Genomic DNA, 25,259 nt, shown 5'->3' on the forward strand with positions numbered 1-25,259 from the left:
TTGTGTGCAGTATGGATCTGGTCATTGTTGAACTCTGTATGGCGACCTTTAATTGCTATCATCTGTGTCATTTGGTCTCTGATTGACAGTTGTATCATTGGCAATTTTATGTACCACATCTCCTTTTTTATAGCAAGGAAGTTCTCTTAGATACTACTGTGATTTTTGTATAATCTTGCTTTCTTTATGAAGATTATATGTCATTGGAATAATTATAGAGTGTATACCAACATTCGTATATATATATGCGTAGATCATATATAATATATGATATACGCATATGTATATGCTTACTGGTATCAATAGAAAATAAATTATTGTATGCAGTGGTTCAAGTTAGGTACGAGTTGACAAGGTACGAGTTTGCAATTGTACCAATTGACTTGCTTCCCTTTAATTTTTGTTTAGCTATAATGGACATCACACTTTTGTAAACATACCACCTGAATCGCACACAGCCTGTGCATTGGTGCTGTGATACCCTTTCCTGTTGACATATGAGGCTTCGTTAGTGGTAGGTGCCTGTATTCTAACATGGCAACTATTTAAAATTTTATTGTTAATCTCCAATGGAAGTCTTTAATGAACTATTTAAAGTTAAAATTGATTCGTCTACGGGTTTGGATGATGTTGGTCTTAAAATTCTAAAAATAAGTGCTTCAATAATTTATGAATCTGTCGCGAATATTTCTAATTTAAGCCTTTGTACATTTATATTTCCATCGACCTTTAAGTGTGCAAGAGTATCACCTATACCTAAATATATTCAATTTTATTGTGAATGTTTGTGGCAATACAAGTTTAAACAAACAATAAACAACAAAATAAAGCAAAACAGTATAAAAAAAAACCACACAAAACAAAAAAACTAAACAAAAAAAAAGAAACAAAATAAAAACAAAAACATAAAAATCATAAGTGATAAATATACAATAGCGATGTTCGGGATTTCCGGATGTGACGTCACGGAAAATTTTTGGATGGCAAAAGAAAAATTGATGACAAAATTGCAAGTGATAACAATGGAAAGTCCAAATTTTCGACTTATTACCATTCCCTTCCAAATGACGCTAGGAATAGATATTCAACAAAGTTACTTTATGATGCTGGTACCAAAAGTTTACCTGATCCATATGTATTGACTGAGAAATGGAGCACTGACAAGAACACATGGCCAGATCTCACATTTGGGGACATCTACCTGTATCTGATAGATACTCCATCAATCTTTACGAAAGAGTCCATGAAGGCATACAAATCATTAGAGGCATACAAGTAAGTACCGAAACATTAATTATTGACGTATTTCAACCTTCAGTTTGCTTTTATTATCGCGGAAAAGTCGAATTTCCCCAAAATGTATTGCAATACACATTATTTACAGGTGACGATTTGTTTACACCACGTGGTATCCTTTATGAACATACCCAACTATCAATGGAAATTTACCTGAGTTATAGTACTGTTATCAGTGCTGTAGTATACTAAATAAAACCTTAAGAGTGACAACTTCAATCTTGTTATATAAAGTAACAAAAACAGAAAGCAAAAGAAAAATTAAGTTTTGATTGAAATATTATAAAAAAAACATTACCAGTAGAATGAGAGTAATACACATTTTTATGGACCTGTATGCCAAGAATGTATATTATTATTTTTAAATGAAAAATGATTTATGACATGAATTCAAAATTTAAAGACATTTGGTTTTATCATTCTTACCAGTACCATGTTTCTATAAACCTTTAGTCTTGATGAAGAGTCTTTCACATGTATTATGTTCATTGTATAAGGTGATTTTTTTGTGAAAAAAACAACAATAAATTATTTTTTGTTTTAATCATTTTAGATATGTTGTAAGTGGTCACGTCCGTGTTGTATTGTCACATCAGATTTCGAATGACTGTCCATATGTTGCACTGTCGTCTAAAGTCACACCATCACAAAGGGCCAGATACAAGCCACATGAGCCTTGGGTTTATTTAGAGAAGACGACAGGAACTGTCACGTGTGTCCACTGTACCTGCATGGCAGGGTAGGTGTCACTGTATTGCATACTTTATGTATATAAAGTTTCTGTAGTAAATATTAAACTTTTAAGAAAAATTCCAGTTTAGTCTTAAAGAATATTTACACATGTGTCAGTATTTAATGTCAAACTTACAATTTCAAGCATGTCAAAGAACACAGTAAAACTATTTTTGAACAATTTATTTTAAGAGAATACATGTATATCCTGTAAGTCATTGTCAATGAACATATACAAAAGAAGATATGGTATGATTGCCAATGAGACAACTCTCCACAAGAGACCGAATGATGTCTTTTTTCCTGGTGATTATATTGTGCTATTTCATGCTTCTTGTCATCAATAAAAAAAGATTTCTGATTCCGGGATGTAATGAAGTGCAAATAGTTAATAGTCTGTTGTCATGGTTGTTAAAACTTTGTTTTCCATTGTAGGTTGGGTGAAATATGCAGCCATGTCGGAGCACTTTTATCTAAGGTGGAAATGGGTGTGAAAATTGGTATGACAAAGACATCATCTACCAGTACAGCTTGTCAGTGGAATAGCAAATTTCGGAAAGAGGTATTACATTTGTTGGAACTTTATTATTATTGTTCAAATTTTTTTGGCATTTCATATACCTCAAATTAAAAAGTACAGTCTTTAAACTTATACTCTCAACCATAATTAAGAAATGCCAAAAACATATATAAAAATAATTGTAAGATTACATGGTTATAATTTTGTACGCCATACACAGGTTTCCTCTTAAAAAGACCCGCAGTGATGCTTGAATTAAAAAAGAAATGTAAAATATACGGCATTGAATTGAAGACTTCAGCACTCATGCTTTCAAGGTTATACATAACATGTAGTTTTTAAAGTAACCAACTGATTTTATGATTGGTGGAATATAATATGAAGAAAAAATTTTGTTCAATTGCTCTTTTGTTTTTTTTTTTTTCAATTTATGTGAATTTGCTTTTTTTTTAGATTGTAGGTTATTTCCATTCAGTAAATGAAAAAAAGTGCTAATAAGTTATGTTTTTGTAGGTCACTCCAGCAACAGTGACAGAGATTTATGACCAAATAAAAGGCATATGCAAGAAAGATGTCCCTAACCTAATGTCCAAGCTCATGGCTCATCACCTTTACCATCAACCTCAGACCTTCAACTACTTTATGCTATTGCACCAAAGTCAGTCTTTTTTACCTCCGTAACTATACCAGGTAAAGAAATGCTACCTCCAGTGAAGAAACCAGAATCCACAGATAAGTTTCCAAAACTTTTAACTAGCCTTCATCAGCCTGATGCTTCTCCAAATGCAAACTTCATTATTGACACTTTTAATAATTACACCGTCACAGAATCCCAGGCCTTTCACCTTGAGGAAGCAACACGCAATCAGGCAGTGATTCCGTTATAGTTTGAACATAGGAAAGGCCGCGTAACTGCATCGAAAGCACATGATGTACTTCGCATGAGGGAACAAACATCAACAGATAACTTAGTGAGGCGAGTTTGTGGCTACAACAGCTATGACTTATCTAGAAAAGATGCAGTCCGTTGGGGTATTGAACATGAAGATGAAGCCCGTATAGCCTATATCAGTCACCAGAAAACCACACATATACACTTTGAATGTAAACTTTCAGGATTCTTTGTTAACTCCAAGCATCCTTTAGTAGGGGCAAGTCCAGACGGAATAACTACTTGTGATTGCTGTGGTAAAGGTACCCTTGAAGTCATGTGCCCATTTAAGCATAAAGACACACCTATCGACAAAGTTCCTGCCAAAGACTCTAACTTTTCTTTGGACAATATGCTGCAACTGAAACAGAACCACCGTTACTAAACCCAAGTACAACTTCAAATGTACCTTACAGAAAGCAGTTATAATGACTTTGTTGTGTATAGCAAATGTGATCCACCAAGTATGGTTATTGTTAGGTTGAACTTGGACTTAGACTTCTGTAAAACTCTTCTAAGTAAATGTGATTCGTTTGTCAAAGACCATGTTATACGTGAACTAATTACACAGAAGTTAAACAATATGCCAGTTACACAACAGTCAACATGTACCACTGAAACTATGAACAATAATGACCAGCCGTCTGCATGGTGTCTTTGCGCAGAACCAGAATATGGCCGAATGATTAAATGTGACAACCGAGAATGCCCATACCAATGGTTCCATTATAAATGTGTCAACGTTAGAAGAAAGCCTAAGGGTAAATGGTACTGTATTAATTGTGAACCATAATCAAAAGACTTTGAAACAGCAGATGTGAAAAAAACATTCAATTAACTTTTTAATCTTTCATGAGTTCATAAAATAGTTGTTGTAATTATATCATTTATTTTTCATGGAAAAATAAAAGTATATATTTACATGATATAGATAACAGTACAAATAACATGCTTATGTTTTATATTGTGACAAATGAGCACTATCTAACAAGTAAATAATGTAAATTATTAACAAGGTAATTGAGTTTTCATCTCAAAATACAAGAGAAATAAAAAAAAAAACAGTAACATCAGACATTGGAAAAGCTACTATTGAGGTTAAAACATAAATTATGTTACGATTTCATGTATTACTTTCTGTGATAATTTTGACAAGAGCTACTATTTCAGAAAAGGCTATTGTTTTAGATAAACATTTTTGTTACATGATAAAAGCTACTATTGGTGTTTTATTGCACTGTTATATAAAGCTTTAACTGGCCTTTTATGTAAACTCAATTGCACCAATCATTTTAATTAAGTTATATTACACACATTTACAACTTGAAAAACAGGATCTTGTTACACTTTATTCTTTCATGAACATGATGAACTAAATTAATCTAGCAAAATCACAACTCAAATTGTTTTAGTGTTCTATTGCATATGTACATATGTTTATACATTATCATATTTAATATCTAATTTGATTCAATAAATATTCTTATATAACATATATATATATATAAATGTTATGTTGACTATGATATTATGATTTTGTACAAAAAAAATTTGAACATACACTCTTTGCAATATCTTCAAATTTCTTTTTGAATACACGTTTATACAAATTAGGAAACAAGAGCTGGTGGTAAATTACAAATACAAGAACAAAAAGTCACAATACTGTCTGAATGAGGCACGAGATGAAGGTTCATGTTGGTACTGAGAATGTTAAAGTTTTTTACTCTTTCTATAGCACGTTCAACATGTATGCGTACATGAGCAATCTGTCGTGTGAGTTCAATCTCTTTTGAACTTAGTTGAGATTTTCCCCGAGTAAATGCTGGGATAGTAGCTCCATGACTTGCTAATTCTTCAGAAATCAGAAATCCACGGTCTGCTAAAACTTGGTCATTATGTTCTAATTTATTTAGGTACCCACTGCGTTGAGTAATTACTTTATCTGATGTCCTTCCACCAAATGCACGTGATACATAGGATATGACATGTGACCATCTGTCTGTTTGTTTACGGTACCCATATGAACAGATGGGACATAATCTGGGTTATCTGGGTCATTACTTTTTTGGCCTGAAAAAATATAACATTTATAAAATCTAGCTTACACCAACATTCAACAAAATTTGGTATTGGGTGTAGAGATGTCTCATTGGCAATCCTATCACATTTTATTTTTTATATTAGTAAAGAGAGTGAGATTTAGGCCAGAAATGTACATGTAAAAAAGTTCTTAATATTCAATATAGATTTTATTAAAACAATTGTGTTCAGATTTCCTGTACTGACATTTCTGTTGGACATGTCAACAACAAAAAATATTGCATAAGCCAATGTGCATTCATGTAAGAAATCATTGACATTATGCAAATGTGTAATGCCAGAGTTCTATGACATGTGAGATGTCACTTATCTTGTCTTGTGGTGTAGGTTTAAACAGGTTATACAATGGAAATTAATTCAACATAATGAATATTTGAATGTTAAAGATCATAACAAAATATTTAAGATTTAAAATTTTAACTTACCAGTGATGAAATGACGAGAACAGACACGGTCGTAATCTGAGGGTTCCCATACAGTTCCATTCTCCTCCTCTCGTTTAATTGCTTCTACCAACAATTTTTTTTTCTAACGGTTTTTTAGGCACACGATAGAAACTAAATTGTCCAAATCTACTTGTACAATTAATAACACAACATGACAGAACCATCGTAATGAACAGTTGATCATTAATTAGCTCTCGTACCGAGCCTCAACATGTAAACAATCTATTGCCATCCAATTTGTCACGTGACTTTTTGGTGACGTCACGGCGAACATCGCTATATTACAATATTCAATAGCCATGTTACAATAAGATCTCTGCCCTCAGTTCTAATGACCTTTTAAAAAAGAAGCCAATAACTATAACATGTCTAAAGGGAAATGAATGAAATGTTCATCATCTTATTGTATATCATTATATAGATTTTGTCTGATATTTTCGTTCACCTTGCAAATGAGAATAAAATGAAATTCATCTTCAAAGATTTAGCAGGTTTTACACAGTCTTTGTTCTCGGGGAATTTTAATATAACGACCATTTTCTATTTCAAGACCATGGTCACTCAATTATAAATACGAAGTTTAGTAAATATATTCCTGATAGAAAAATCATTAAAAATAAGTAAAGATTTGCTTTAAGTGAAGGTTTTAGTTTTTCATACAAAAAAAAATTTACTACATTCGTCATTTTTTTCTCTATTTTACTTTTTTCTCTTTATAATAGTTATTTATTTCATTTTTAATTTCTGATTTTAAATGGCTTACTTCTGTAATCATGGTAATATTCTTACTATTGGCTACTTTGTCTTTAAGGTGATTGTCTAGTAAGATGTTTTTGGCATATGTATACCAAGAATATACACCTTTTAAATCAAGAGACTTTGAAAGTTCGAAGGCCTCTTTCAATAATGGGTTTAAATTATCAATATTTAGTCTAGCAAGATATAAAATAGATTGGGTTGTTATAAAATTTGCAACTGAAAGTCTACCTAGTTCCAATCTCATACCTAAATTTGATGAGGTCTTCTTGGTTCCAAGAAGGTATTTTCAAAATGTTAGATGGATTTTTTCAAAAGGTGTTTTATCAATAAAGTTGAGATGGTCAATGTCACAATTTCTTTGGACGGCTCTACGCTTTGCCCTATGGTACACAAGAAAATAATCCATAAAGTATATTTCAGAGTTGTAAGTCAAAATAGGTTTGACTAATTTATTAAAGAGATTTTTTGACACCGAAATAGGTAAAGTGCCCAGAGAGGCTGTCTTTGCTCTAAGGGAAAATAAAATTTTCCTGGCCTTTTTTGTCAGCTCTTCGAGACTATGTTTGAGGTTACCATTACACTTTAATAGGCAATCTAATCTTTGCCGTACAATTTATCAATGAAATCCCCCTGTAATTTGACGGGTCAAGTTTATTACCTGACTTACGTAATAAGATTAAATATGATTTGTTCCACTGCTCTGGATATATCCATTTTTTTAAGATTGAATTAAACAGTTTAGTTAATGCAGTTATTGTAAAATTACTGCTATACTTTAATATTTCATTAATAATGCTATCAGAACCATTTTATTTGCCTGTCTTTAGCTTTTTGAGAACCCTTTTAATTTCACCGCTTGTTATTGGTTTGTCTGTTTCTGGATTAATAGTTATGTTGTTTTCAAGGTTAGAAATTTTTTGTTTAATATTATTTTCAAAATCTATGTTTGGACTTTTACATTCTCCTTGTTCTTGAACATGCTTTACAATCTATTTCAAATCTGAAATTAACTCTTTTATCTTATCTCCCCCACCTTCCTTGCTGTCAATTGACTTCAGAATTTTCTAAATTCAGAAGGATCATTCAATAAAGAGTCTGAGAGTTTACCATAAATTAATTCCTTATAAGCCTGTTTTATTTTGTTTAACAGCTTGTCTAAATGATTTTAATTGAAAGAAATACTTAAGGTTTAGTTCATTATTAAAAGGATTTTTCCTTATCTGGGTACCAATGAAATTTAAAGATTTTTTTTATTCAAATATTGATATGTCGGACCACTTTTGTCTAACCAGTTTTCTTTTGGTCTTTCTTTTTCTCACCATTCGGCATGATTTGTCTGCTATCTTAAGAAAAACTGAGTTAAGCTCTTCTGTGGCCAAATTAATTCCATTTTGGTCCTCTGAAAATGTTTTGGTGTTGCAAAATTTATAATATCATTCATAATAGTTTCATTTCAGAGAGCATTTATAATTTCAACTCTAGACTCGTTTGTCCATCTGTAATTAACAGTATTTTGCCAATTTGTAATAATTGATTCTGATTAAACTACTTCTCAATTCACATTTGAGAAGTAGTTTAATCTGTGAATGATCAGACAATTAACTAGTTTCATGTGTAGAAAAATATAGAACTGAGGACAGAAGACTTTCACTGACTATAGCATAATCAATACTACTTAATCCATTTGTAGTAATACATGTAAAGTAAACAAGGGAGTCGCCACCATATCTGCCATTAAGAATCTTAGCTTTGAAGAAATTCATAAATCTAATAAATTTGTGCCTTGGGCATTACTTAAATTGTCTTGGTTGTTTCTTTTCTTAGGAATTTCATCCACTGAATAATTTTGTGGTTATATAGTGTTACAACCAAAATCAGTAGAATCATCAGTGATATAATCTTGATTTTGGCCTGTGCGAGAGTTGAAGTCCCTTATTAGTAATAGTTTGCCTTTGCTAGCAAAAACACTTATTTCATGTTCCAATATTTCGTAATCATTATCATAGTAGGTAAAAGTTACTGGCGGAAAATAAACCGCACATATATATAAATTATTATCAAGCCCAAACAATGTTCTATCTAATTTGAGCCATAATCTATTTTCTGATGGGGTTCCACCCTACAGTACTTGCAACATTAGGCGTAACTGTTTGAAGGGAACTTGACTGATCGGTGCCCATAGGATCCGTCATATACGTCAAATAATTAAGCTATGTGAAAGTTACATGACAACAGTCAGCTATCGATCAGTAAATTAATTATAAGCACGAATCAAACAGATACGTACTATATAATTAAAATTCCTACATAAAACGAACTCCATAGTATTTATATGCTATAATAGGGACCTCAACAAAGACACCTTTACTCCTTAATTTGTAATCAACTTGGTCGCAATAAATCACACATTATATATGTATTACTTCTTTGTTCTCTTATTTTTCTGCCAAATAAAAATCATGAGTGAAGAATTATTGTCATGCTCAGAATGATTCTGTATAACTAAAAAGAGATAAAATGTTATCATTTGAAATAAGTACCCTATTTAGCAATTATGCCCTTTTAATTTTGAACACAAGATGATGAAAATCAAAAATTATACACAGTAAAGATATTTAAAGCTTTGTTATGGTTGATTAAGAGTGAAATTATTTCTTTATTTTTATGGACATTATGAACCGCCATTGGAATTTATTATTATTTTTTGTACATCAGGATCGGTTGTTTTTTTTTTACAAATAATGATAAACATAAATATAAGAATTAAACTACTAAAATTGTGTTCTAATTGTTTGAATATGCCAATATTTCTTTTTTTCATCCAAACTGATGCAATGTAATTTGCAAAATTATTTACCGCCATTTGATTTAAGTACTTTTTGTACATCAGGATTGTTTGTTTTTCATAAAATATGCTGCATTTCTGGGAAAAGATGGCAATGCTTAAAAATGCAAACATTTCGTCTTTCATATCAGAAATAAGGCAACGTCAACTGTAATCAGTTATTTTAAATGTCTTTTAATAAGTAATTTTGTATAAGATGTGAATAATATAAGGATAAAGCTACTTTAACTTTTGTTTTTGTTGAATAAAAATGCATTTATTTCTTTATTTTAATGGAAATCGTGAACCGACATTGGAATTTAATACTTTTTTGTACATCAGGTTGTTTTTCAGAAAATTAAATGGATATCAGAAGAACGATACTAGAATGTTGTTTGCATTGTTTAAAATTACCAATTTTCCTTCTGTTATATCAGAAATATTACAACAACATTTGCAATCAGTTATTATACATAAATAAACTCATCATAGATACCAGGACTAAAGTTTTACACTTACACCAGACGCGCGTTTCGTCTACAAAAGACTCATCAGTAACGCTCGAATCAAAAAATATTTAAAAGGCCAAATAAAGTACGAAGTTGAAGAGCATTGAGAAACAAAAATTCCTAAAAGTTTTGCCAAATACAGCTAAGGTAATCTATTCCTGAAGTAGAAAAGCCTTAATATTTCAAAAATTCAAAGTTTTGTTAACAGTTTATACATGCATTCAGATAAGTAATTTTGTATGAGATGTGAATGATATAAGGATAAAGATACTTAAACTTTTGTTTGTGTTGAATAACATGAATAAGAATGCCTTTGTTTCTTTATTTTAATAGAAATCATGAACCGCCAATGGATTTTAGAATTTTTTGTACACCAGGATGGGTTGTTTTACATAAAAATAAATGAATATCTGAGAAAAGATACTAAAACGTTGTTCGCATTGTTTAAAATTACCAATATGTTTTCTTTTTATAAAAAATAATGCAATGCTTTTTCGTAATAAGTTATGTCAAACATGTCAAAGCCTCAGGATATTTTTTTTTGATAAAATCTTAACAATATACATGTAAGAAGAAAAATACTGAAAATTTTGTTTGTGTTGAATAAGAATGAAATAACTTCTTTATTTTAATATAAATTATGAACCACCATTTGATTTTGGTTCTTTTTGTACATCAGGATCGGTTGTTTTCATAAAATATACTGAATTTCATGGAAAAGATACTTAAATGTTGTTCCCATTGCTTAAAAATGCAAATGTTTCTTCCTTGATATAAGAAATAATGCAATGTCATTTGCAACCAGCCATTATTAATGCCTTAAGATAAGTATTTTTTTTATAAGATATGAATAATATTAGGATAAAGATACTGAAACGTTTGTTTGTTTGGAATAAGAATTTAATTATTTCTTTATTCAGTGGTTTCATGATTCAAACATACCAATATTTCTTCTTTTTATAAAAAAATAGTGCACTGTTGTTAACAATCAGTTATCTTAATCTGAGACTACTCTAATGGTTATAGTAGTCTCAGACAGTCTTAATTGCCTTTTGAATGTTACTTTTTACAAAATTTGAATAATATAGGGATTTTGTAATAATGTTTACTTATCCAGGGTTATATCTGGTCTATATACCAGCTTTGATAAGTGTTTGGTATTACTATAAATTTTCACTTCTTCGTACTATGAACATCAAAATTATTTATTTTGTAAAAATATTTCCTTTCTCCATTTGAACTGTACACGTATAACTTACAACACAATTATTTTCATTTACCTGTGTTTAGAGTAATTGCAAATGGCTGATATTTTTGTTCAAGCATATTGTTTTTCTAAAATTGTTTAACATTTCACAGCGGTATAACATGTTATTTTAATTATTCTTCACTTAGTTTATTGATTTTGTATTTACATTGTATCATAGATCAAATTTATTTGTTCAGTGTATGTTCACTGGTGTTAGTATGTCTTTTGATTAAGTTAAGCCATTTCAATTGATATTTTATAGTTTGTCTTTCTATGATGTGATGTTACACTATTGTTTCAGATAAGCGTGAAGGTTTGGTACCATTAAAACGTTTAAACCCGCTGCAATTGTTTGCACCTGCCCTAAGTCATGAATCTGATGTTCAGTAGTTGTCGTTTGTTGATGTGGTTCATAAGTGTTTTTTTGTTTTTCGTTTCTCGTTTCTTATATAGATTAGATGGAGAGTTGTCTCATTGGCACTCATACCACATCTTCTTATATTTAATTAAGATATTTCAACTATTTTTTGTTTTGAATAAGAGTGCACATTTTTTTTTAGGTTTAATTACACAAAGACTATCATGGGATAAAATTATTTGTGTTGGATTGTTCCTAAAAAAAAATATGATGAATTTTGAAGGAAAATATACTTTATTATTTTTGTCGAGCCTGCTACTTCTGTCACAGAAAGCTCGACATAGGGATAATGATCCGGCGACGGCGGCGGCGTTAGCTATCTTCTTAAAAGCTTTATATTTTAGACGGTGGAAGACCTGGATCTTCATACTTTGTATATAGATGCCTTATGTTATAAAGTTTCCGTCAGTCATATGTCCATTGTCCTTGGCCTCATTTTCATGGTTCAGTGACTACTTGAAAAAAAAGTTAAGATTTTTTATAATGTTAATTTGTTTCTAATTATGAGTAATAGGATAGCTATATTTAATATGTGCGTACCTTGCAAGGTCTTGGTGCCAGTCAGACAGATTTCAATTGACCTCGACCTCATTTCATGGATCAGTGAACAAGGTTAAGTTTTCGTGGTCAAGTCCACATATCAGATACTATAAAGGATAGGTCTTTTATATTTGGTGTATGGAATGATTGTAAGGTGTACATGTCTAACTGGCCGGTGTCATCTGACCTTGAGCTCTTTTTCATGGTTCAGTCGTCAAAGTTAAGATTTTGAGTTTTGGTCTTTTTTTCTAATACTATATGCAATAGGTCAACTATATTTGATGTATGGAAATATTTAATGATGTAAATGTCAGTCTCTAGGTTTAATTTGATCTTGACCTCATTTTCACGTTTTATTGCTCAGTGTTAAGTTTTTGTGTTTTGGTCTGTTTTTCTTAAACTATAAGCAATAGGTCAACTTTATTTGTTGTATGGAAGGATTGTAAGGTGTATATGTCTGTCTGGCAGATATCATCTGACCATGACCTTATGTTCATGGTTCATTGGTCAATGTAAAGTTTTCATGGTTAAGTTTGTACTTAGATACGATAAGCAATAGGTCAACTATAGTTGATGCATTGATTGATTGTAAGGTGTGCATGTCTGTCTGGTTTGGTTCATCTGATCTTGACCTCATTTTCATTGGTCAATGCTTAGTTTTCTTGGTTAAGTCTGCTTCTAAGAAGCTATAACCAATATTTCAACTGTATTTGGTGTATTAAATGAATGTAAGGTGTACATGTATTTTTCGTTTGGTTTATTTGACCTTGACCCCTATTTTCTTGGATCATATTAAGTTTATGTGATACTTGTAGTAAATCTTTATATTTAGAACTATCAACATAAAATCAATTGTTAGTAAGGAAGGCGAGACATTTCAGCGTGTGCACTCTTGTTTTGCATTGTTTTCAAGTTTCCAACTTGCATATTTAAAGAATTAAGTCACGATAACCTTTTTAGACTTTTCGGGTTTGAAAAAAATAACCTAAATCACAATTATTTGTTAATGTCTAAGTTTAGGTGTTTTTTCTCTTAATATTTCTCTTCTCCTCTAATTCTTAAAACTTTGCTGAATCATTGATAATACAATGTCGAGCTTCTGTACTTGAACGATTCGTATTTTTTCATGGCGCCATTTTAATAAAATAAAACGAAACTAAAATTCCGTAATTTGTATTAGTTCAACATGCGACGTAGTAGAGTTCAATCCATCAGAAAGGTCAATCTGTTCGATCCATCCGATCAGTCAAATATTTGTAATATAAGTCTGGCGGATTGGTGACGCGAGTTTGACGCGAACTTTACTGATCAGTGACCGATCGTTGACCGCTGATTGATCGCTAAAATAGTAACGCCTAAGGTTGCAGTCAGACTGTAACACTATAACTGTTTTGCATAGAGGCAGAGACATATATATGTCTCCGATAGTGGACAACAGATTTATTAATCATTAACATTATTTTATGAACCTATATAATTCATTCGTTCCTGGCCAAATAAGTACAAAATGTATTATACTCGTTTGCTTATTAATGGGCCTGACTCTTACCCCGCACATGTTACTTTTACTATACTTTTCTTTGACACATTGTCTGAATGTTTGTGTATCTCTTAGAGTCAATATTGTCCCTTTTCCCGAATGTAACCTACCGAATTAGACTTGTTACCTGATTTGTACTAACATGAGCAACACGCCACGTGTGGAGCAGGATCTGCTCGATCACTCTTCTGGAGCACAAGAGATCACCCCCAGTTTTTTTCGGTGTTCAATTTGCTCAGCCTTTAGTTTTCTTTGTTGCGTTCTGTGTACTATTGTTTGTCTGTTGGTCTTTTTCTTTTTTAGCCATGGCGTTGTCATTGTTTTTTTTAGACTTATGAGTTTGAATGTCCCTCTGGCATCTTATTATTAGAAAAACGACCCACAAAATAACAAACAAAAATCAAATTTAAAATATTTACTAAAACAAATTTAAACACCATTTGAAAAAAAAGAGAAACATGAGAGATCAATGCCCTTTAGTGCTTATAAGTAAAACAATTAACTAAGCGGGGGCAAGTATATCTGCATACTTTGATGGCGTTAAAGCTGATTAATTGTTAGCATTTCCCAAGTGAATCTGTTTTAATGGCGTGAATATCTCCAAAAAGGTCCTAACAAAAACAATTATATGTCTGGTTCACAGACAATAACTTGAGTATAATTGTATATATCTGTATTAGATTTAAGCACGTGGTTCCTTTTCACAATAGGAAGGTTGGGATTTATTTTGGGGTTATTGTTGTAGCTGTTTATTAATTAAGTAGCTAAAAAGTGGTCAAAACAAACATTTTTCATGTTTCAGGACACTAATTTGCGAATTCAAGTATGAATTTTTATGAAATTTTACTACAAGGTTCCATACTTCAAAAGGAAAGTTGTGATTGATTTTTGGGGTCATTGTCCAATCCGTTTAATAACAATGGGCTGAAAAGGGGCCAAAAACTAGAATTTTCTGATTTCTGGACAATAACCTGAGTATAAGTCAATTTTTTTTTGCTATTTAATTGTGCCAAAGGTGTTATACCATAAAATAAAGTTTGGGATTGATTTTTGTTGTTATGACCCTATTGGTTTAGTAAATAGGGGCCAAAACCAATCCTTTGTATAACTTACTTATTTTTTTTTTTTTTTTTAGCAATTTCAATAATCAAATTCAAAAGTCTTGAATTCTTGGGAGGCTTTAATATGCTGAATCTAATTGGGTATTCAATATTTGGATTTAAGGGTCTGATTTTGAAATGATTTAAGGCCCAAAGGTCCAAAATTAAACTTTGTTTTATTTCTTTGGTATGCTGAATCTAAGCGTGTATTCAGATATTTGATTTTGGGCACAGTATTCAAGATGGTCCAAATTGGGGTCCAAAATTAAGCATTGTTTGATCTTACCAAAAAATTAATTGTTTGTATTATTTGATATAGTCAATCCAACAGAGTTTTAATTTTTTTTTTTATTATGTGCTTCGTATTCAAAGTTGTTCAAAATTTGAGTCCAACGTTAAACTCTGTTTGATTTCTTCTTTAAAAAGTAAATTATTGGTGTTCTTTAATGTTTGTTATCTTGCAGTGGTTTAATATTTTGATTTTTCAGCCCGTTTTTTTAAACTGGACCCAATAAAGGTCCAAAATCTAAAATAAAAGTTAGTTTGATTTTAACAAAAAAATGAAACAATGTGGTTATTTGATATGCTGAATCCAACTATGCATTTAGAATTTGAATATTGGACCATTATTGGTAAATGTCCAATTTTAATTATTTAAGAACTTATACCACATTCCTTCTGTGTACGAAACTATGCTATTATTACATATTTGCTCAGAATCTAAATTCAGAGATGTTATTGGACAATTAACAGAAATTTTAAGTTGGGTCATAGTTGAAAATAGATCATATCTAATTTTAGAGAACTATTTTTGTGGTTTACATCACTGGTTCATGGAAAATAAATTAGTTCTCAGACAATAGCGTTAAAATAGTGTATGGATGTGTAAGAAGTTTTAGACAAGGTTCCATACCACAATAGGAGGGTTTTGATATTAAATAGCTCTACATGTATAAATTTATTGCACAACTAATAGTTGAGTCATATTTTAAAATTGATTTGCTTTTTCAGATATATTAATTGTGGTGATAACTGTGTTTACACTGTGTTCTATTTAAAGATTGTTAATATGTTTAAATGGTTTCTAATGGTTGAAAATTCTCTTAGAATTTAAAAGATACCTTTATCCATCTTTTGAAGTGTAGGTATGCGAAATTTTTAAATTCAATTGTGCCATACATTGAATTATGTTACATCTTAATAAAAAAACATGTTACTTTTACATAATAATCTATGTTGATTAAAGGATATATTTCATTACAAAACATTGTGTAGATAAAGTTGCTGACATTGCTAGATAAGTTGCAGATATTAGTTTGTTACAAACGAAAGAAAAAATATTGGGAACTATTAATCATATATATAAAGTTTGATTACACTAAGTGTTTTTAAATATTTTTTTTAACCTATTATCAAGATAACAAAGCATATGGTAATTATCAGTAACACAGATATAATTGGAGTGACAGACTTATTTGAAAATTCTTTGTTGTTGATGATAAGCCCTATAGGACAATGAATATAGTTTGAAATTTACTGTTCATTATTAGATATTTTGAAGATAGTTACAGATAAATGTTATAGATTTTTTTAAAAACATTGATAAATGATATTTTGGAAATTATTTTTGTCCCCGGGTAACGCGTTGCAGGGGACAAGAAAATACCGGACGTCCGTCCGTCCGTCAGCCGTCTGGTCTGGTTAACACTCTCATGGGTACAATGCTTGCCAGATTTTTATAAACTTATACTATATGTTAATATCAGCAATATCTCGGACAAGTTTTATAATGGTGGACGATCGACTTTTTTTAAAAGAGTGATGCCCCTTGGAAATATTAAATTTATGGAAAATGGCCTCGTTAGCGCTACAAAAATTAAGTGTTTTATTTTGGTTATTGCCCATGTACCTTGCAAAGATATAATATGTGCAATGCGGGGGACATTGTGACGCTGTTTTTTTGTTAAATTTTCTTTCGTAAATTGTTTGAAGAATTTTGTGGTAGGTTTGTTGGTTTCTCTATACAACCAATTTTCTGAATGCTATATGAATTTTGGTGGCGTCACTTTTACCGTTCTAGAGCTATGCCCCTTTACAAATGGGAAAACATGCTGAATTTTGGTTGCTGTTCTCTTTAGTTTGCATCAACCAAATGTCATGAAACTTATACACAATGTCCCTTAATTATGTTGTATGCAAGCGGGGGCACAATCTGTGTCCCATGGACACATTCCTCATTTATATTTATGCCCCGCCGTAGCAGAGGGGGCATTAAGTTTTACCCTTTTCCGTCTGCGCTGTAAACCATATTTTCTATGGGAAGTCTTCCAGAAAGATGATATTTTTTTCCCCCGCCGTAGCGGAGGGGGCATTAAGTTTTACCCTGGTCCGTCTGTACGTACGTCCGTCCGTCCGTACGTACGTCTCAAAATTGGTGTCCGTTCTCTAACTTTAGTTTGCCTCAACCAAATGTTATGAAACTTATACACAATGCTAAATACCACTTAACACAGATCAAGTTTGAATTTTTGTGGTGTCATTTTTACCGTTCTAGAGTTATGTCCCTTTACAAATGGAAAAAATGCTGAATTTTTCGTTTCTGTTCTTTCACTTTAGTTTGCCTGAATCAAATGTTATGAAACTTATACACAATGCTTATTACAAAAAAACACAGATCAAGTTTGAATTTTGGAAGCGTTACTTTTACTTTTCTAGAGTTTTGCACCTTTACAAATGGAAAAATTGCTGAAATTTTCGTTTCCGTTCTCTAACTTTAGTTTGCATCAACCAAATGTTATGAAACTTATATACAATGCTTATTACCACTAACACAGATCAAGTTTGAATTCTAGTTGCGTCACTTTTACCGCTCTAGGGTTATGCCCCTTTACAAATGGAAAAATTGCTGAATTTTTCGTTTCTGTTCTTTAACTTTAGTTTGCCTCAACTAAATGTTATGAAACTTATACACATTGCTTATTACAACAAAACACAGATCAAGTTAGAATTTCGGTAGCGTCACCTTTACCTTTCTAGAGTTATGCACTGTTACAAAATTGCTGAAATTTTCGTTTCCGTTCTCAAACTTTAGTTGGCCTCAAACAAATGTTACGAAACTTATGTGCAATGCTCATTACCACAAAAAACAGATTAAGTTTGAATTTTGGTGGCCTCACTTTTACTGTTCTAGAGTTATGCTCCTTTTACAAATGGAAAAATTGCCAAATCTTCGTTTTTTATTCTCTAACTTAAGTTTGCCTATACCAAATGTTATGAAACATTTACACAATGCTTATTACCACAAAACTCAGATCAAGTACAAATATTGGCAGTGTCACTTTTACCTTCTTGAGTAATGCCCCTTTATAAGGTTCTATGCAAGCGGGGGCGTCATCTGTCCCATGGACACATTCCCCATTTATTTTTACATTAATTTTGTAACTTGTTAAAACATCTGACTCTGTCATTCTCCTGTGTAAATGTAGAATAAGATTAAGAATGGAAATAGGGAATGTGTCAAAGAGACAACAACCGGAGAAAAGAGCATAAAAGAGCCCAACTAATACCACCAACGGGTCTTCAACACAGCGAGAAAATCCTGCACTCGTAGGCGGGCTTGAGCTGGCCCATTAACAAAACGTATACCTGTTCAGTTAAAATAGACGTCACACTCACTGTATCAGTTACATTTGATAATTTAAATATGTGAGCAAGACACAAAATCGTTTCATCAGAAAATAATCAGTAGTCGGCTACATTGGAAACTAACAAAGATTAAAGTACAAAACCCGATATTTTACACAGGAAATATGAACATCAGAAAGGAGATATATTTACTGAAGTAGAAAAACGGCCTGTCGCAGCGTCTTCAAATGAAAGTTCAAACCATAACCCACTTAATTTTCCCACACTTACAAGCGTCGTCAATCAGTAAGAACAAAAAAGTCTTTTTTTACAGGAAACAATGTCAAAATGTTTTTCGAATACATATATTGTTTCGAACCAAAGACACAAAGTTACATCAAACAACAATACAATATCAGAATATTTGAAACAATGATTGGTTTTTACCTTTTTATGTGAATGTGAAACTTGATCTTGAAAAAAAAAATCAGATAAAATTACCGACAACACAGTGAAAAAATACCAGAGGGATTTTCACACTTTTCAAAGTCAAAAATAAACTAACAACGCAATATTAAAAAAAAGAAAAAAAAGATATAAACAGGCCAACAACAGTATATACAACAAAACATAGAAAACTTAAGACTAAGCAACACGAATCCAACCAAAATCGTAGTTGATCTCAGGTGCTCCGGAAAGGTAAACAGATAACGTACCACATGTGGTACCATCGTGTTGTATTACAAAACACATTCATATTTGTACAGCAATACACTTATTCCATAGAAATTTACCCATATTTAAACAGACAAATCCAATAAAATACACATTACTATAATGTTTTTTGTTGTTTATTTAGGGGAGGAGGGAGAGGGTCGTACGTTGACATGTTAACTATTCACATCATTGGAGGGAATGATAATTCTTTTATCTTCAGGGAAAATAAATATTAAGTTCAATTGCATTCGAAGTATTCATTTATCAAACATGTACTTCTGAATTCTGAATATTTAGATGTCATGTAACGTAATAAATGCCATTCTAAACAATATTTTTTTTCAAATACGTTTAATATGATTTATAGGTTTAAATTCTATCTACATTATCAAAACCAGTGTAAATGGCTCAAGCTGCGTCTAAATCATGTGAGGTATGTGACGGTGGTCCTGCTCGTCATTACTGTCAACAGTGTGATCAAATGTTTTGTATTAATTGTAAAACTTCACATTTACGAATAAAAACAACCAAAGGTCACACGTTTCTTAATGAACGAAATTACAAACCGGAGAAAAAACCCTTCTGTTCTGAACACGACGAACCTTTTATATTTCATTGCATGGATTGTGATACCGTTGTTTGTAGAATATGTGCTGTGAAAAATCACAATAGACATAGTATGTTGGGGATGGAGGAATCAGTCCAGAACCTCAAAGAGAAAATTACAAAATGTGTGGAATTTCGTGTTGAAAGTCTTGAAAAAAAGATAACGTACGTTGAAGATGGAACCAGGAAATACAAGTCACAAATTGAAACTGCTTCCCAGTCAATAAATGAGGAAGCAAAACATTTGAAAGATCTTATTGATAGACGAGCAGAAGTATTGATCGAATCATTTAAGGGAGAAGAAGAAAATAATCTTGTGACCTTGTCTACAGCTAACACCGAATTCACGGATTCCCTAGAAAGGGTCAACATAGTGCATCGAGCAATTGCAGATACAGCTAATATGTTAGACGTGGCATTGATTCCAAAACTTAAACAATTTCAAGAGGAAATCAATAACATGGAGATGAAGGAGGTTCCAGATTTACCGGCAATAGACTACTCCAAGAAGAATATATCAGAGACCGATATCAGGAACCTGTTCGGGGAGTTGACAATAAGGTAAATATTATATAAACTGAAGATGTGTAAATGATTAAGTTCAAATCTATCTGCTTTCAAATGCACTGCAAGTGTAACATCAAGTGATTTGCAGAAATAGTTGTCTTAAATTAGTTACTAGTAGTCGTTTAAATCAAATAAATCCATCAAGAGGATAAAAATTAAGGTAAAACACATAAAATAGGGAATTGCACGAACGCTTAAGAAGTGAGACTTGATACGTTCATTGTAAGCGTCTCCTGTTAAGCATGCAATTAATGCCATTCGAATACGAATCGGGCCAAATTGGGTAATTTACAGACAAGACAATTATTTTGTTATTCTGAACAATCCTTAGAATATTTAGAGTTTGTGTTATTGTTCTTTTCTAACAAACATGGCCGCTTTTGCTAAAAAAACAGAATATGGGTTAGCTGCACTAATCATGTTAATTATCTAAATTCTTATTCAAAATATTCAATAGGATATTCTGAGTGGGACAACATGTTAAGAAAGTCAAGGTATACATATTCCTAAATTGACTAAACGTATGTTTTACATGTTTTAGTTCAGTCGATTTGTGCAGATTGTAAACAAAATTGCTCAGATTATGGTAAAATCATGAAAGTTTGCATAATAGTAGTATAGGTCATGGACAACGGAAAGTCATTATCAAATGGCAAAATCAAAAGCTAAAACACATCAAATGAATGGAAAGAAAACAACTGTTATCTTCCTGACTTGTTACAGGCATTTCCTTATGCTACATTAAGACAAAAAAAAAACGCTCAATGTTTCCTGTAGATTCATTAATGCAATCTTTATTGAGTTTATCATTCAATACTTTGAAATCTTCAATCACTTCATCCATAATCATGTTATATCCAGTTTGTGCGCTGCTTATACTGCAATTACAACAACGTCAGTGTCAACTGTTCTGATGATAATCTTCCGCATACCTTTGTTCACCGTATCTACAACATGTAACAATTTTCGAGTTTCCGCTTCTTCATGGTAACATATCGATAGTTCACTGTTATTCGTATTTAGTTTGTTGCATACTACTTCTATTCCCATGGTTGATACCACTGTCTTCTGATCACTTGGGGGGTAAGCGTCAATAGCTGTTTCGCTAGATATGAAAACAACTTTGTCTTGTTATCGTCAATTCTTAGAAAGGACTCCCAATTACCAGGAATAGTAGAATCTGCCTGCACACGTCTTCTGATACCTTTTCCACGCTTACCACGATTTGATGCTTTCAAGCTGTCCTGGCGGTATTCATTCCATATAACATCTAGCCGACTGCATGACTTAAGTAATTATGAATGTGAGGAGGGAAAACTTGCTTAGAGTAAAACTTAGGCTTCAGCATGCTAACATTAACAGCTCCATCTAAAATTATGGCATCTACATCAGGTATCTCAGATTTAATTACACAAATTTTCTCCAGTAGCACCAACAAATCTGACTTAAAACCAAGTTTCAACTGACCAAACTGGGACAGGAAAGGTTGGTTTGCTTGGTTCTCATGACCAAAAAACTCAGCAAGGTCACTTTCACGAATTTGGCACGACATATACAGCTATCAAAATAATGAGCAATTCTGCTTTAGGGAGCTAATTTGTCGTTTATCCGTTGTAACACTTCTCAATTGAGGGCGACTGAAGAGGTGTAATTTGCAATTGTTTTGTTTGATTGGATCGGAAAGTGTTTTGTCCTCTTGCCACGACGTTCTTTCACGTACTTATGATACCTATCATTCCATATTTGTTCGAAAACTCTAACTGTTGTATCTGTTTTTGTCACGTGTGTCTATTTTGTAGGATGTTTAAATACATAATGGAGGTGTGCATGGCCACGGGGTGTTTTTTTTTTCGAACATTCTAAAAAATTACAGGTAGTTGGACTTAGTCATTTTTGGTACTAGCTGCATAAAGAGATCATTGTTTGTGCGGCTATCTCCTCCTACAGTTACATCATCATACATAGTGTTAAATTTATGATTTCCTATGGTCAGGCGGGGGCATCATTTGTGTCTTACAAACAGCGTAATTACAATTTCAAGTTGTATGCCAACATCACTGTTTGTTAAATCTAAAATACGTGGAACTATACTCTTGCATATGACAAAGCAGAAAAAAGGGGGAGTGGCATTGTCCATATCTATTTCATTATTTTACTTATCCCTATATATGAGTGTTCCCCCCAAATAACGGTGTTCACTTATTTACATGTTTTTTTGTACTTTACCAAAACTATAATAGATAGACAGAAACTGTAAAAAAAACCAACAATACTCATATCGAGATCTATTTATAGATGATCCTAACTACCAGACGCCTTTGTAAGGAAGTTAAATTAGCCTTAAATGACTTGGGTTTTTTAATGTTCGTGTTTTTGCAGTATTCACGGACAATTTTATTTTATCAAGCCCGAATTCAATCTGCTTTAATATTTTGTTTGATATAGCTCGAATGGAAAATGTTATTTGCTCGACACTATTTGTACTTGCATGTGCCGTAGTACTTTTGGTTTATCATAAGGACATGTTTTTATTTTATCTCAAATATTATTATAGATAAGCAGAAACTATAGACAGTAAACAGAGACCGATGATACAAGATCTACAATAATTTTATCAGTCAAGTCCGTCTAGGAATAACTGTTCTTTGTGGCGATATTTTAATAATACTCGCATATTTTCCTATTATCTTTAAAACTATGAAAATACTATTTGACTAATGCAGTTTACTGCGAAACGTTAAAACTTTCTATGTGTTTGGGTATTTATTCCAATATTATTAATCATTATTCACATGGTGTCGACGATGTTAATCGTGTATAGAGTGCCGTCAAATTACAAGCAATCTCTATCGAAGACATTTTTGGCAGAGGAAAATTAAACACAGAAACACGCTTGCAAACATATTTTACCCCTTCAAACGTATGTGCTGTCCCAAATCATAAGCTAGTCATTTGGTGAATATAATTGGTTGCTGACTATGACATTTGCTTTTCGTTAATTGGTTTGCACATCAACCAGGCCGCTTGTTTTTTTTTTATTGAATTGTTTTATTATTTGTCATGTCAGGGTCTTATATAGCTCTTTATACGGTATATGCTTTGTTGTCTCGCCTTCGACGGAATGCTAGACATAAGGGATATTTTTCCGGCAGCGGCGGTGTAAACTATTTATATCAAGCGTTATATTTCGTAAGGTAGAAAACCTTGATGCTTCACACCTTGCATGCAGACACTTATTTTTATCAAGTTTCTGTTTGTCATATGTACATTTTCTGTGACCTCATTTGCAAGGTTCAGCGAATGCCTTAACTTATTGTAATGGATCTTTACAGATGTTAAGGTCATGTGATACTTGTAGTTAAATTTTTTTCTTTAACACTTTCAACATAAAAGCAATGGTCAGTAAAGCAGGCAAGACATTTCAGCATTTGAACTCTTGTTTATTTTTATTGTCATACAGTGATACATTCTGTCCCTTTTCCCTTGTATTCCCTGTTTAAAACTTACCTTAAGGTGACATCACCCATAACATAGCTTACCTCGGCAGATCTTGCCCTCTAATGTTTAATGTAGGGTAGAAAAATCTGCATAGGTTTTCTGATTGACTTTAAAATATTGCAGTTCATATTTAAATGCAATACATAAATACTTACCGGGGAGGCACTGCGACTGCACGAGGGACGCTGGAACAAACAAAAAAATAAGTATACACAGTCGACAATCTTGATAGGAATGCAACATATACAAATTGAGTTGCAAATGTCATAAGAAATTGATTTCAGGGGAATTAAAATCTGTATTTGCAGGGGTGACTTGTGTCACAAACGTTTTAATAAGCAGATGGTAATCAATTTGTTTTTACCAGAAAATTATCAATTATACTAATATGTTGGACTTTGATTCCAGAATACACCACATTAATTTTATCTCTATGATTATGCCTTTCATTCAGTTTTGATGGGGTTCGTGTTGCTCAACCTAAAGATTTTTGTTTGTTTGTTGTTGTAATAATTTTGTCGTTTTCCTTTTGGCTAGGTTGCTGTATTTTTTTATTTGACATTTTATTTTTGACCGATATTGCATTTTGATTTCATGTCAGTCTATAGTTAACGTTCCAGTCTGAAAACAGGAAATGCCAGTGTTGAATAAACGATAAAAACTACTCTTCAACGTGTTACTAACAAATTGTGTTGTGAAAGCGAGGCGAAAACGATACCAAAGGGACACTCAATCTCACAAGTCGAAAACAATAATCGACAACGCCATCCCAAAAAACGAAAAACGAAAAACATCAAAGAGACAAACAACAGTACACAGAATTCATCATATAAAACTAAATGCTAAACAACACGAACCCCACCAAAATCAGGGAGAATCGCATGTGCCCTGAATAGGTAAGCAGTTCCTGCTCTATATTTTGCACCCGTCCTGTTGCTCATGTACGTACAAACCCGGTGATTAGTCTAATCGGAACATGTAGATCACACTCGAAAAAAAGATGACGGGAACGTGGAAAAATAAATTGGTACATATCCAGAGAACTGCAACATATCCGTCGTAATCTGTGAAACAAATATTCCTAAACGGCCAACCAACTCCTGATGTCGTCCGTTCAATTTTCAAAGGGATTATTTCAACTTCATGTCCTACATATCTTGGTTAATAGCTTATAAATAACGTATTAACGAAGGTTTAGAATACCAATATTCTTAGCGAAAACACTGAACTGATAATGAATGATTGTTCATTATACAAAAATAAATATAAAATTTACTCAC

The 25,259-nt window shown here is 32.2% G+C and overlaps 1 protein-coding gene across 2 annotated transcripts in view; it reads left to right on the forward strand.

Annotated features, from left to right (window-relative positions):
• The first annotated feature begins 410 nt into the window (after positions 1 to 410).
• LOC127732871 (keratin, type I cytoskeletal 9-like) overlaps positions 411 to 25,259 on the forward strand; it is a 32,049-nt gene continuing 7,200 nt past the window's right edge. For both annotated transcript variants that reach the window (XM_052242053.1, XM_052242054.1), the window contains exons 1-2: positions 411 to 514; positions 19,676 to 20,475. In XM_052242053.1, coding sequence (XP_052098013.1) covers positions 19,712 to 20,475 — 764 coding nt within the window. In that variant the 5' untranslated portion in view covers positions 411 to 514; positions 19,676 to 19,711. The remainder of the gene's footprint in view (positions 515 to 19,675; positions 20,476 to 25,259) is intronic.

The sequence above is a fragment of the Mytilus californianus genome, unplaced genomic scaffold, assembly GCF_021869535.1.
Source record: "Mytilus californianus isolate M0D057914Y unplaced genomic scaffold, xbMytCali1.0.p SCAF_29, whole genome shotgun sequence".
Lineage (NCBI taxonomy): Eukaryota > Metazoa > Mollusca > Bivalvia > Mytilida > Mytilidae > Mytilus > Mytilus californianus.